Source organism: Xiphophorus couchianus, chromosome 6, assembly GCF_001444195.1.
Source record: "Xiphophorus couchianus chromosome 6, X_couchianus-1.0, whole genome shotgun sequence".
NCBI classification, from domain to species: Eukaryota; Metazoa; Chordata; class Actinopteri; order Cyprinodontiformes; family Poeciliidae; genus Xiphophorus; species Xiphophorus couchianus.
The window spans coordinates 1,727,278-1,740,929 of NC_040233.1; the positions used below are offsets into that span (position 1 = coordinate 1,727,278).

At 40.2% G+C, this 13,652-nt stretch overlaps 2 protein-coding genes and 4 non-coding genes across 15 annotated transcripts in view; 2 read left to right on the forward strand and 4 right to left on the reverse strand.

Annotated features, from left to right (window-relative positions):
• depdc5 (DEP domain containing 5, GATOR1 subcomplex subunit) overlaps positions 1-678 on the reverse strand; it is a 42,254-nt gene extending 41,576 nt beyond the window's left edge. For 4 of the 8 annotated variants that reach the window (XM_028020143.1, XM_028020142.1, XM_028020145.1 and 1 more), the window contains exon 1: positions 164-671. The gene's annotated coding sequence lies outside the window, so the exon portion shown is untranslated. Of the gene's footprint in view, positions 1-163 lie in introns of all 8 variants that reach the window. The other 4 variants (XM_028020147.1, XM_028020148.1, XM_028020146.1 and 1 more) reach the window with 3 other exon arrangements.
• A 340-nt stretch (positions 679-1,018) lies between these two features.
• Positions 1,019-9,106, reverse strand: LOC114145829 (ras-related protein Rab-36-like). 3 transcript variants are annotated; one of them, XM_028019464.1, is made up of 13 exons: positions 8,612-9,106; positions 7,396-7,465; positions 6,642-6,726; positions 4,417-4,508; positions 4,254-4,328; positions 3,750-3,851; positions 3,611-3,675; positions 3,452-3,503; positions 2,787-2,868; positions 2,620-2,710; positions 2,391-2,504; positions 2,227-2,267; positions 1,019-1,669 (listed from the first exon to the last, which is right to left on the reverse strand). In XM_028019464.1, exons 2-13 carry the CDS (start codon positions 7,455-7,457, stop codon positions 1,454-1,456), a joined length of 1,077 nt encoding a protein of 358 aa, XP_027875265.1. In that variant the 5' UTR covers positions 7,458-7,465; positions 8,612-9,106; the 3' UTR covers positions 1,019-1,453. The 3 variants fall into 3 exon arrangements, 2 of the variants coding, with proteins under 2 accessions (XP_027875265.1, XP_027875264.1); XM_028019463.1 differs by having other exon boundaries at positions 7,396-8,416; XR_003595772.1 differs by having other exon boundaries at positions 1,526-1,669; positions 2,152-2,267; positions 7,396-8,904.
• Positions 9,107-11,708: 2,602 nt separating this feature from the next.
• Positions 11,709-11,782, reverse strand: trnan-guu (transfer RNA asparagine (anticodon GUU)). Its single transcript has one exon. It is a non-coding gene; the product is annotated as a tRNA-Asn (tRNA).
• Positions 11,783-12,305: 523 nt separating this feature from the next.
• On the forward strand, positions 12,306-12,377 carry trnad-guc (transfer RNA aspartic acid (anticodon GUC)). The gene has a single exon. It is a non-coding gene; the product is annotated as a tRNA-Asp (tRNA).
• Positions 12,378-13,090: 713 nt separating this feature from the next.
• trnan-guu (transfer RNA asparagine (anticodon GUU)) lies at positions 13,091-13,164 on the reverse strand. The gene has a single exon. It is a non-coding gene; the product is annotated as a tRNA-Asn (tRNA).
• A 242-nt stretch (positions 13,165-13,406) lies between these two features.
• On the forward strand, positions 13,407-13,477 carry trnag-gcc (transfer RNA glycine (anticodon GCC)). The gene has a single exon. It is a non-coding gene; the product is annotated as a tRNA-Gly (tRNA).
• Positions 13,478-13,652: the final 175 nt, after the last annotated feature.

Sequence of the window (13,652 nt, forward strand, 5' to 3'; positions counted from 1 at the left end):
GTGGGATTGTGGTGATGTGCAGTGTTAGTTCCTAGATGTAGCATGTAGCCCCAAAAGTTTACGTTCCTTGATGCCTTGAACTAAGTCGATGCTGCAAGTACAATTTGAAAATATAAAAGCTAATACATTTATAAAAACGAATAAACACTACATGTAATCGTACCTGAAAACACTAGGAGCCCCAACTCCCAGAGGCAGCTTTGGAAAGGTAACGTTTGCCGTCTAGCATGGGACTCCGAGAAAGCTGACGTGTAGTGCGTCAAATGACCACTAAATTAACACGAACCCTTCAGAACAATTCGTGATGTTTCTATATATTCCCACATACATTTTATTTTTTAATATAATGAAAGCAATGAAGAACCGTTTAGGCTGTACGTATATTTAGTCCTATACTAGCTTGAAACGGTCCCACAACACTTCCTCCAAACCTCTGTCGTTATTGGCTCTCTACATGAGAAGCATCTAAAGCTGTAGCGTGATTGGTTCTCTACTGTTTGAAGATTGTTCGTTTGAAAGAGTGCTCACTTCGGCTATGTTATTAGTCGATCCTACTAAAAGTCTAATACTCGGTGTATGGAGGCATTTTACAGCGTCAGCTTTAAAATAACAAGCAAAGAAGTCAGTGTTTCAGCTGTTTTACAGTTTTCTGGAAGTTTGTTCCAAATTTGTGGTGCATAGATGCTGAAAGCTGCTTCTCTTCGTTTGGTTCTGGTTATGGGGATGCAGACCAGAACCAGAACCTGAGAGGTCTGGAAGGTTGATACAATAGCAGCAGATCTTTAATGTATTGTGGTGCTAAGCCGTTCAGTGATTTATAAACTAACAACAGGATTTTAAAGTCTGTTCTTTGAGCTACAGGGAGCCAGTGGAGGGACTTTAAAACTGGTGTTATGTGCTCTATCTTCCTGGTTTTAGTGAGAACACCAGCAGCAGCGTTCTGGATCAGCTGCAGCTGTTTGATTGATTTGTTGGACAGACCTGTGAAGACGCTGTTGCAATAATCAATACGACTGAAGATGAACGCATGGATGAGTTTCTCTAGATCTGGCTGAGACATTAGTCCTTTAATCCTGGAGATGTTCTTCAGGCGATAGATGGTCGACTTTGTTCTTGTGAACAAAGAACATTAAAAATGATTAATTATATAATTGAAAACCCCTAGCATTACTCTAATAGAGTCTTCAGTCAGGGGCTTGTTCAGGTTGTTTGTTGATTCTTGCGTTGTGTGTGAATTGTGAGACAGTTATTTTTTGTTTTTGGGCATGTGCACCGACTGATGGCACCTTTTGAATTTCGTTGTCCTTGTGACAATGACAATAAAGATTTATCTTATCTTATCTTATCGAGGAAAAATACTGGAACCCTTGTTTATAAGAAACAGCTGCATTACTTAGAATTTTTACCCATGTTTTAATTTATGTCCATCCATCCATCCACTTCCACCAAAGTCCTAACCCTTGGCCATCACCCATCCCACACTGCCCCTGACCCCTTTGGCCCCTCCCACAGGTGGTGGTGGGAAGGGGGGCCCACGTTTTCTCTTCAAGCTGTCCCTGGCTGAGGTCCATGCGTTAAGGCCTGGCCACCAGGGGCTTGCCAGTGTGCTCCACCTGCAGGCCTGGCTCCATAGTGGGGTCCCAGTAACAGTGGGTCCAATGATGTTCTTCTTCATAAGGGGTTATAGTTCATAAACATTCAGAACCATTCACATAACCATTACTCTTGAGACACATACATTTTATAATACATACTTCCTCTGTGCTTTACACAAGATGGATGAGACATAGTCCACTAAACACTGATTAAAGGAAAAGACACCTTAGACTCAGAAAGATGTAATACATCTGCTCACAGGAAGAATTTAAGCAAAAAAGATATCTGCCTTTTCCAAACAATTCCTATAGTTTACTTTTAAAATAGTACATCCATCTAAATCTGTATTTTATGTGCCTACTGTCCACATAATCAGGACATAATTTGAGTTTATTGTCATATAACATGCGCCGTGAAAAACACTGGAAGTGTCAACCCATTAAGATTTGATTGAATTATTTACAGACTTAGAAATACATGGTGGTTTGAGAAAGAAAAGAACATATAGAGTAAGCAATAAGGCACATTTCAGTCTGGTGGAACATGGCCAGTTACTTTGATTCTTGCAGCTGTATCTATGTGGAGCAGCTCTCCCCAACAGGCAGACTATCAGCAGCAGCTTCTCCTCACCTTGGGATATGTGCCCTCTGCGAGAGTGATACGATCCGATTCTGACAAGACAAACATGTTTATGTCTATATAAGAACTCTTATTGTGAATTTCTCTCTGGGATTAATAAAGTATATTTATTCATTCATTGTAAGTTTCTGACATAATCAGACTTATTTACTCACTGATAGCATTCCCACAGCCAATACTAGCTGGAACACCTTTCTCCATGTCCTTCATTATACAGTTTTCAAAAGTCAAACCAGCCACCCTAAAGAAAAATGCCTGCACGTTCTCCCCTGCAAATGACAGCAAATAGTTCTAACATAGACTTGTAACATAACATGTACTCAGTGGATGAAAGCTGTTTAAACTGCAGCATACACAACGGACAGCATGAAGTCTAAGTGTTACCTGTTTTGGCTGAAAGTGTCCAGAACTCTGCATGCATCTCTGCTGCAATATGGACCGCATCTTTTTCAGTTCTCTCCCTTTCATCTGAGGGCTTTACATAAACTTAGTTGTGCAACAGAAGAATGTATGTTCTTTCAGCATATGCATCCGATTTAGAAGACACTCACCAGAAGGTCAGTCTTGGTGCCAACCAAGAAGATGAAACAAGAATTGGGATAATTTTCTCTCATGGCTTCCTCCAACCACTGACTATAAAAAGAACCACCTCAAATTGTATTGTATACATTTATATTCAGCACATATTTAAGTTAGAATAAATTTAATTTAAAGTTTGACGTTATTACAGAATGATGCTAACAAGACTAACAAGCAGTTCAGACTTTTTTGCAATTTCTTTTTTATGCAACTTTTCAATTAAGCCAGATTTGTGGAATGTTTGATTAAGTTTTCCAGTCAACAGATTCTCCCATCTCAGATGTAAATCTCTGCAGTGTTTCTAAAGCTACCTTAGACCTTTATTTCTATGTAATTCTCTGCATGCCATCTCTGTCAGCTTAGGTTAGCAAATGAGAAATTTGAATCCATGCCACTTCACCCCAAGCCCCTATTTTTGTTTTTACTTATAGAAATAATGTAAATTGCTGGATTGATCCACAACTTAAGTGGCAGCACCACGGATGATAGCTGCAGCCCTAGCCACCTGTCTTCTTGGATGGGTTGTACTGAAATCAATTTTGTTGTGCTTCCATACAATAACTATAAAAGTATTGATCATCAAGTTCTAAAACACATTTTCTACAACACTGGAAAAAAATAAATAAATAAATCTTACCGTGCATGATTCAAGGATTGAATATCTGCCATGTCAAACACTGTGACAATCACTGGACAAAATCAGTAGGATCTAATTAGCTTATATGACTCCACATCTGAAGCGTCTCATTCAGCAATAGATGTACAGTGAAAGATAGATATTACAAAAACGTCTCACCTTGAGCGCCTCTATAGTATGTAGATACAATGCACTTGAATTTTTCCTGCCCTGCTGTATCCCAGCTAGAAGAAAATGTTAACGATCAGCACAAAGAGGAAAACACACAGGATGGATGATTTTTTTTTATAGCACTTACATTTGAAGAGAGAAAGGTACTCCCAATATCTGAAACCTCTCAATCTCAAAATCCACTCCTATTGTGGCTTTGTAGTCTCTTTCAAAGACATCTTTACAAAATCTGAAAAAGAAAAAAAAATTAAACACTTCCTTTATCATTACAAATGGTGGGTGCACTTAATAATAAAAAGGTATCACCAAATACAAAAGATTAAGATTGAATATTAATACACAGAAACTGTGTATTAATATACCACTTTCAACTTTTTTTTGTTGAAAGCGGTGGCTTTCAACGAAAAAGAAAATGCTGAATGAAAGATAATGATAATGTAGTCTGGGTATCAGTTCTCCTTAGGCAGTATCAGCTCCACTAACTGTTTTTTAGGCCTGGGGTGGAAAGTGAACATCATACACATAGACTCCAATTGAAGGCTGAATTCTGAGATTATATATATATATATATATATATATATATATATATATATATATATATATATGTATATATATATATTCATTAAATTACCTTTTAATGAGGGCGGTCTTTCCGACATTGAGGTCTCCGACAACTACCACTTTAGACATTTTCTGGCGATCCCATCTTTCAAAAAGACATTGATTTTTAAAATTGATGTTGCAAAGTGATGTTCATCGTAATTGGGGGAAAAAAACAACAATTGGAGACTCACGTCTGCAGCCTGGCAGCTTGGTGTTTAAAGGCTGCTTTAGTCTGAATGTCCCAGTCTGTCTTCAGCTGGAAGGAGGCCTCTGGAGTGTAGCACTGAAAACAATGGAATCAGAATCAGGTTTTATTTGCCAAATACATTCACAAATGCAAGGAATTTATCCTTGGTTACAGTAGCTCACAGTGCACATAGTGACATTACACACAGTAGACACATACAATCTAACCCACTCAAGCACACATATACACATGAAATCTTACATACCTGTAAACCTTTATCAAATGTAAAGCATAAGTTTAAAATATATGAATAAATACGTTAAATGCTAATGAGAAAAGTGAGCTAAAATATATAAAATTTTAGCCAAAAGCTATAAAAGGAAAGGTCCAACATCAAGTCCGTCCCTGTTACTTGTCATTACAAAGAATAATTCTGATAATCCTGAATGTGGTGACCAGTGATGGCATAGTTACTTTCAAAAAGTAACTTTAATCGGATTAGTGATTACTCCTTGAAAAAGTAACTTAATTAGATTACTGATTACTTGAGTTGGAAAGTAACTAAGTTACATTAAAAGTAACTTTTTTAGTTACTTTCAGCAGCTGCTAACAACAACGCCCCACCTCCTGTCAAAATTAAACGTGTAAAAACGTTAGTAATTTGTGCGTGTTTTTCTGTGTTTCTATTGTCTGGTAAGCTATAAATAGTATTTTAGCCTCCAGGTTGTGCGTTACGGCCCTGTGTTTGCTGTCAGAGCACAGCGCTCCTCCTGCTGCTCGATCAGATGTCCCGCTGCACAGATTTGTGACTCTTATCTTAATATTAATAATTATAATGGCGTTTAGTTGCACAGCTTTACGGACTCGTTCATTCGTGGCTGTTTTCACGTTCAATGCACTGTTCATATTAGTCTCCATGTTAGCAGTTTTTTGTAGCGCAACGTGAAGCTCGACGTCTGTCAGGTAAAATATTAACTTGACATTAACAAAGACACAACGGGACGGATCATCTGGGAAATGATGGACATGGAGAGCATGGAGAGCTAAAACTAACTGGATGTCAGACACATTCTGGGGTTTATGTCTGTTTATTTCCAAGCCCAAAAAGCGCAACCCGCGACTCATTAAATCTGCAAGCGACTTTAGAAAAACACAAGCCCAAAGCTGCTTATAATAATCAGACTTGGCGAGCAAAACTCAAAATAGTTTCTATTTTTCCAGCAACAAAATGCGCATCTCCCTCTTCCCTCCATTGTTTATGTTTCTGTCGCTGGTGATACTGTTGCATAGAAACAGCGGTCGCTCCCGAAGACGTGTAGAGGAAATAAAATTAAATTCCAAAAGAGAATAGTAACGCACAGTGAGTTCGATAAGTAACTGTAGTCTGACTACTGGATTTGAAATAGCAACACGTTAGATTACTTGCTACTGAAAAAAGTGGTCTGACATCAGTTACTATGTAACGCGTTACTGACATCACTGGTGGTGACATTCATTTAACTGGCAGTATTTCCCAACCCTGGTCCTAAAGGCAAATTGCCTGAGGAGGAAACCACCAAGTAACATAGTTTCCTCCTCAGCATGTCAAAATTCAGTAGGGGCCTGCTAATGAACAATCATTTGACTCAGGTGTGCAAACCAAGGAAAGAATGAAAACATTAAGGATACTGGCTGACTTTGGACACCACTGATCTACTGTAAGTAAAATAGTCACTTGTATCCTACAGCAGGGGAGCTCAAGTCCAGTCCTCCAGAGCTACTGACCTGCAATTATAGATGCATTCTTACTCCAACAGACCAGGATCAGCTCTGAACAAGCCTGTTAACAAGCCGTTCATTTGATTCAGGTATTTTGGAGCAGGGAAGCATCTGAAAGTTGCAGGATGGTAGCTCTTGAGAACTGGACTTGAGCTCCCCTGTCCAACGGTTTACAACTCCAGTCCTGCAGGTTTTCAATGCAATCCTTTTCCAACACACTTGAATCAAATTAATGACTCTAAGTCAAGCATTTCCCTAACTGTATGAATGGGTGAAGAGGTAATTCAGTCATTCAATTCAGCTGGATTGGAGCAGGGATGCATCTGCAGCTTGGAAGACAGTATATCTCCTGGGGCTACGGTTGGACACTCCTGGTTCACAAAACTGTAAACACAGTGCAAAGATTCTGGTGGACCTACATCTATTTAAAATAAATTATCATCACAGTAAACATGAAAAAAAAGGATATACTTGAGGGAATTCTGAGATGATCCTGTCGTTACTGACTGGTGGTGGAAATGGCTTCATACCATTCCTGTGATCCTGCATGATGGCACTTAAAGAAACAAAACAATCTGTAAACTATCCAACAAGTTATATATTTATGAACTGCAATTAAAGAAGAATGTGTGATAATGGTTGTATTTATTCTCTGAACATTAGTCTAACTACCACAATTTTTTTAACATTTGACCATGGTATTATGAGGGGAATTTTCTCCATATGGTAGGCTGCCACATTATAACATGAGTGGAAGTGCCGACATAAGAGTGGAATGACGTTTGTACAACTGCTTGGATAGTGATAAAACCGGAGTAGCTGGGGTGGCTGCAGTTTATGAAACTATCGAGTACTACACCGGAAATAGAGCAATTCCCGTTCAAATAAAGGCAAAGTCACAAAACTATGAATCAATCAAATCAAATATCATTCCTTTTACAAACTATTACAATTATTTTAGTTTCACTTTTGATTATTTTAGATTCCTGTCTCCCCTCAACAATATTCCACCTTTCAGATTACGATCACTGTTTTATTGTGATAAGTAGTAACCGGATATGTACTTTCATTTTGTTTCGCAATAGGTGCAACATGCAGCTAATAAGACATGAATTTTCCTTAGATACTATTCATTCACCTCACATACCCGTATCAATATGTTTGATCTGAAAACACCGAGTGTCGGTAGGGAACCGTGTCTTTTAAATGAATAAGCCAAACTCACCCCAAATGATTCAGGTGAAATCTTTGCTTCCTTGGATCCCCGCGGATGACTGCTCTCTGCATCCCTCACACTGTTGCATGGGGAAGTCGTTACCATGACCACTGTACATTAACGTATTTGTTATGTGATTTCGCTTTTCTATATAAATTTTAACAAATAGTTTAATTAGCAAAGTGGCTAATCAGATCTGCAGTGTATAAGTTGCACCATTTGAAAGAGACTGTTTGATATGAAAGTGACGATGTTTTTCATTTGAACGCAAAAGGTAAATCAAGGTCTCTATCCCGCCTTAAGTGCTTTGCTCTAATTGTATGGTTCTACATGTTTCTGTAATGTTAATATAAAACAACAAATAAGTTCATATTTGCAAATTGTTTTAACTTAGGGCACCGTAAACTGATTGCGCCACCCTGTGGTCAGATTCTGAAACTTTGTTGTAACAGCTCCTGGGTGGAAAGCAGAAGGCGAACATTTATACAAGTAAAACAAACAAACAAACAGGAGAGACATTAAATATACTGTAATGACGCCAACACCGCAGATGTAGTCCCGCCAACAGGGTTTATTAGAAATAAGTACAAGCTGCTATTTCTGAGGCTGCAGCTCACGCCTCATACAAAGGGGTACACTCAACTGTTAGCTTCACTGCTAACTTCCCTCTGAACTCTCCCCACTTCCGGTCCTGGTACTCCCTCTCCAACGATCCCCCGCCCACATGACAGGCTTATCACATGTGAGCGGGAGCCAGCAGTCAGCCAGGGGAAGCCCTTAACACTACATATAACAAAAAGGATCACAATGCAACTTATAACAAATAACCACATGAACCGCAGCATAACTAAAACACAGAATCGTTACAATACATAAAAATCACAACTTATCAAACTTTTTAACCTGCTACCGAAGACAATAATACATTTCTGGTTGATAACAATTGCTGCCGACCTGATTGTGTAACAATAAAATTTTCTTTTGCAGGTTCGCCGTCTTCTTTCTCCTGCTCTGGGTCAGACTCTGGCTCCTACATGTTGGACAGACAAGTCGTTGACAAACTAAGAGTTGTTCTAAAATGCGCCTCAGAACAGGGTGGACTAGAGGTCTGTGGAATTCAGACCAGAGCATTGCAGTTCTACTTTTTATAGATCATAAGCGAAGGATTTACATAAGAAAAGGAAGGATTTAAACGCATGGTATATCCAAGCAAAACTCGACTAACCTCATTGTTGCATTCTTGCTTAACGAAATTATCACGGCTAATTCTTCAAGCCACTTAGCTTCAGCTAATTTCGCGGAATTGTTTTTTAAGTAAAAGTAATACCATGAATGTCGTGAACGGCTATCTTTTATGAAGAACCAGTTATGCAGCTTGTAGAACTCAATTTTATTACTCTGTGTGACTGACAACAACTGGATGTACAGCGCATGCTCATCAGTTTGCCCCAGGCTACGGAAGCCTCACTGTGACATATCACTACAATGAATGTGACTAGAAATAAACAAGTAGCTAAAATGTGAACGTAATTGTTTTATCCTTCCGCAGTAAGTCCCCTCTGTTATCGTTTACTCTTCAGAACCATCAGCATTGTTCGTGGCGTTGGTTTCAAACGGGTGGAAATTGAGACTTTTTTTTTCAACTAGCCAGAGATAACGATTTTATATTTATTTATTTATTTATTTTACTGGTCACTCAAACACTTCACCAGCCACTGTCTTTCTTTTTTGTGTGTAACATTTCTCTTGATTACAAACCTCACCAGTACAATCAAATTATATAAAATATATGATTTATTCTTAATTCTAAGAAACGATTTATTGACAAGAGGTTTGCCATACATTAGTACTTAAACAGATTAATTTAACATAACAAAGCATGGACACCTTAACAGGGGTGTATGGCAACAATTTCATTTTAAATTAAAGCCGCAAGCTGCGTCAGGCGGCGGCCCTCGCAGCTCAGCGCCGCTCCGGCCTATTGGTCACCGCGGGGGTTCCGGGATATAATTAATTTAATTTCACATAATTATCGCGGTAGAAGCCATTTGTTTGTTAAAATTTTATGAAATATATTTGTTCTATTTGATGTTTGTTGTGAATGACGTATACATTAGTCCAACGTTTAGAAACTACAGCGGCTGTAATTGTCGGGTTCTGGGGGTTTTGGTCCTTTTTTCCTTTTGGTTTTTCTTTTTTTCCCTCTTCCTGGTGTGGGTCTGTAGCATCACTGTGGCCCACTAGATGGAGCCAGAGGCTGTCTACCTGGGAGGCGCGCCCATGGGTTTTACGCACCTGGCGGTCATCATCTCATCATCCTCTGGAGGTTAAAGAAGCTGACTGCCAGCACTTTGACGCTGGAGTGTTTTACCTGCTTGGTAAACTGAGCCCCTCGGAGTTAGCCCTCGGAGTTTTTTTTTTTTCCCCCTCTAAGTAACTCTTCGTTGTCCTCTGTGCTCTTCAGGTATTGTTTACTCCTCGAGACGATTTGGATTCTCCAGAGTGGCTTCCATCCTGGACTTTTGGTTAAAGCCCTCCTCGTGATGCCGTGGACTGTACCCACTGGTTGCCCGAGTCTCGTTTTCACCTGTCCCGTCAGATCTCAAGATTCTCAGTTTTCATCGGCTGGTATTCGGACCTCACCTCCACCTCCGTCAAGTCAGCACTTACCTGCTCACCCTCCACCGCAGCCTCCTTGTCTGGATCCCGCTCGTTTACGGAAGCCGGATCCTTTGACTTCAGCCTGGAACCCACAGACGACCTCACTGATTGTGATCATTCTTTCCAAAGAAAGAACCGATCTATTCCTATCGCAACTCCTGTTTCCCATTTGACTCAAACTCACCATCTCCTCCTGTTCTGCAGTTTTCTGCTGCCTTCCAGATTCCACCCCAGGATTCCCACCATATCACATTACTTTGTTTTCTTCAATAAAAAATCTTTAACTGATTTCCGTTCTCTGTGGTGTTCTGCATGTGGGCAAGAAGCTTAAACGCCAACATGACAGTAATGCGCCACAGCAAAGGGAAACAAAGGTAAAATTTCTAACACCCTTGTCCCTAGTGGAGTTGGGAAGGGTGATGGTGCATATCCCCAGCGAACGTTTCGGGCAAGACCTGGACAGGTCGGGGTGTGAGTGTGTGTCTGTATATATGTATTCATTCTTTGTGTGAAGATATCTGTATTGAACTTTACACAGGGTAACCCTCCTTCCACAATACTGTGGGAGCATTCCAAGGATAATCATCAATATGTGAGAAGACAAATTTTCAAGATGTACATGCAACAAATGTAAAAAATGTGTTGGCCAGGATTCAAACCCAGGCTAACTGCTTGGAAGGCGCTATGCTAACCACTATACCACCAACACCTGATGGAGTTTCAAGAGGGGTTGCATTAACCCGAACTGAGTTTTTCATCCTGCATGTGCACAGCCTGCCTTTTATTTTTTCTTGTGGTTTTGGGAACTGACCCACTGACAGGACACACATCGATTCTCCATTGACAGACCATGACATCTTCCTCAGCGTCACATTGGACTGGGAGAGTTAAACTGTTAAATCTAGTCAAAACGTTTGTCACAAACTGTAGGAATGAAGCAAACTTTGTCGCTTCACACCCTCCTCTGGAAGTCTCAGATGAACCACCTGAGCCTGGGAATCAGCATCCTCCTCATTGGATAGGTTTTGCTTTCCTGTCTTTATTATTTAGTATAATTTCTTAAAAATTATTTTAAAAAACCTATGCGGGCATATAAGTTTGTGTGTGTGTGTCTAATTGAGGGCGACAGTTGGGCCTTGTGTGGGTCAGATCCACGGTTCCTGTGCCATGCACATCGCGTTCGTGTGGCATATCAGTGTGGATCAGATTCAATGATAGCTTTGTACAGGGATGCTCAAGTCCAATCCTGCAGGGCTATTGCCCTGCAACTTTTAGATGCATCCTTACTCCAACAGACCGGAATCAAATGGCTGAATTCCCTCACCAGCAGTCATTCAGTTCTGATCAAGGCTGATAATGATTCAGGTATGTTGGAGCAGGGAAGCCTCTGAAATGTGCAGGATGGTATCTCTCGAGGACTTGACTTGAGCACCCCTGGTTTTGTGAGTACCCTCTGATAACGTCCTGCAGGTGCCCCTCTCCAGCAGTCAACGGGTGAGAGGCGGGGTACATTCTGGACATTATGTACAGCAGGGCACTGTGCTGTATCGTTTGGTCTTTGTAGAATTTGAACAGGACACTAAACTGGCATAGTTGGCATACAACAGGCACTGTCCATTAAAAAGTGGTGTCACCATTATACAGGGAGTTGGAAAATTAACCGTCCCTGGGTGGGCTCGAACCACCAACCTTTCGGTTAACAGCCGAACGCGCTAACCGATTGCGCCACAGAGACAGTTCCGTTATACCTTCCATCTTGAGAAAATGAACTGCTTTACACATATCTGTTGAGCTCTAGATTCTAGAGGTTTTTTAGTTTTCCTGGACATACTTTGTCTAGAAACTGTCAAGAACATCATATAATGTTCTTGACAGTTCCAGAACACATTTGTTCTTAATATATTCCTGCAAACCTAATAGCTCCTACTGAGGAGAGAAGCCTTCAAACAACATATAGGGGCAATAGAACTGTGCTTAGAACACTTGTTTTGTTGTAGTTTAGTTTTTATAGAATCATAAATTCCTCTTTTGTTAAAACATTTATACTGTATTTATTCTTGGATGCAAGTAATTCAGCAAAAAAGCTTATAGTTTATAGATGTTTATTGTTTTAGAATAAGCGTAAGTATAGTCTGCTGTAAACTTCAAAACATAATGGTGAGAATTATGTACATATCAAAAAGTTGAATAGATAATGCTACTCCTCATACAACAGAACTTGTTTTTCCATGCTTCTTTCCCACTTTTCATACATGATCTCCTCGTTAGTATAGTGGTAAGTATCCCCGCCTGTCACGCGGGAGACCGGGGTTCGATTCCCCGACGGGGAGTGTACTTTTTATTAAAAAAAAACAACAAATTCTGCTTATCTTCTTTGAAGATCAATATAATTGAAGTTGATGGGAATGTAGAAATTACAAGATGTGAAGGACAGAACGAAGGAAGAGGTAAGAGTTGACTTAAGAAGCTGGTGTTTTTGCTGCTGCTGCCACTTTCAGCTTCATAAATTAAACAATGAATAACATGTATCTGTGGTTGGATGGTGTGATCTGGTAAGTAGTTGACGTGCTGCGTGTCTCTTCCAGTCTTCAGTTTGGTAACGCCTGTTTAAGGTCTGGTCTTTGGTTCGGTGTCAGGTCTGTGATTTCACATTCAGGATCGGCGACAGTGGCAATAGCTTAATTACACAAGGGGAGTCCCTCAGGCTATTGGTCCTGCATTTGGAACAAGCAGCCTCCCACTCAACACACTTTCCTGAATAAGGAAGACAGTGTGCAGGTGGTGGCTGTCATTGTCCATAATAGCCAGGAGTTTCTGCAGTGTTCTCCTCTCTGCCACTGTTGCTAGAGAATTCAACTTTGTTCCAACCCTGAGCAAGGTTTTGTCTTTTGAATTGAACAGGGATACATATACTTCTCAGTTTTGGGTTTACATTTTTCCTTCATCAAAACTGACATGGCATGTTTGAATTAAAATCGAATAGTACATTGTCTTTATAATCATGTGGCATCATGGCTTGAAGGGCAGTTGAAAAAAAATTAAGCGTCCCTGGGTGGGCTCGAACCACCAACCTTTCGGTTAACAGCCGAACGCGCTAACCGATTGCGCCACAGAGACTACTGCGTTGAACAATCGTTATGTGCAGTACACGTCTGTTCTCACCGACTTGTGATTGTTCTATTGATGAGATATGTTTTCAAATAGGATATAGTGCAGTCTGGAGTAAGAGGACATTAGAGGTCCGTTTGGAACACTTCTAAAAAGGTTTGCTGAAGACATCAACCCCTCCCCCACTCCCAAAGACAGGATCTGATTCCGAAATGTACTGATGAGGTCAGCTGTACGTACTTGTCATGTACGCATTGGTGGTTCAGTGGTAGAATTCTCGCCTGCCACGCGGGAGGCCCGGGTTCGATTCCCGGCCAATGCATAAAGCTTTTGTCTTTCAGCTAATGTTTCTTTTCTTGTAGTTTTGCTGTGATAAAATGCTAAAATTCTCAATTGTTACAGTATGTATATTCTGTACATGTAGTTTCCACAAATATTTGAGCAGCTAAAGAAGCTTGTAGTTATAGAGTAAGTATATTTATAGACTTCTTCTCGAT

Bases quoted from the DNA above. Each gene is read 5' to 3' on its own strand.
- LOC114145829 (XM_028019464.1), bottom strand. From the start codon at position 7,457: ATGCAGAGAGCAGTCATCCGCGGGGATCCAAGGAAGCAAAGATTTCAC. The intron at 3,676-3,749 runs GTAAGTGCTATA...ATTTTCTTCTAG, and splicing joins GTACCTTTCTCTCTTCAAAT to CTGGGATACAGCAGGGCAGG. The intron at 2,711-2,786 runs GTGAGTGTCTTC...GTTTATGTAAAG, and splicing joins GCACCAAGACTGACCTTCTG to CCCTCAGATGAAAGGGAGAG.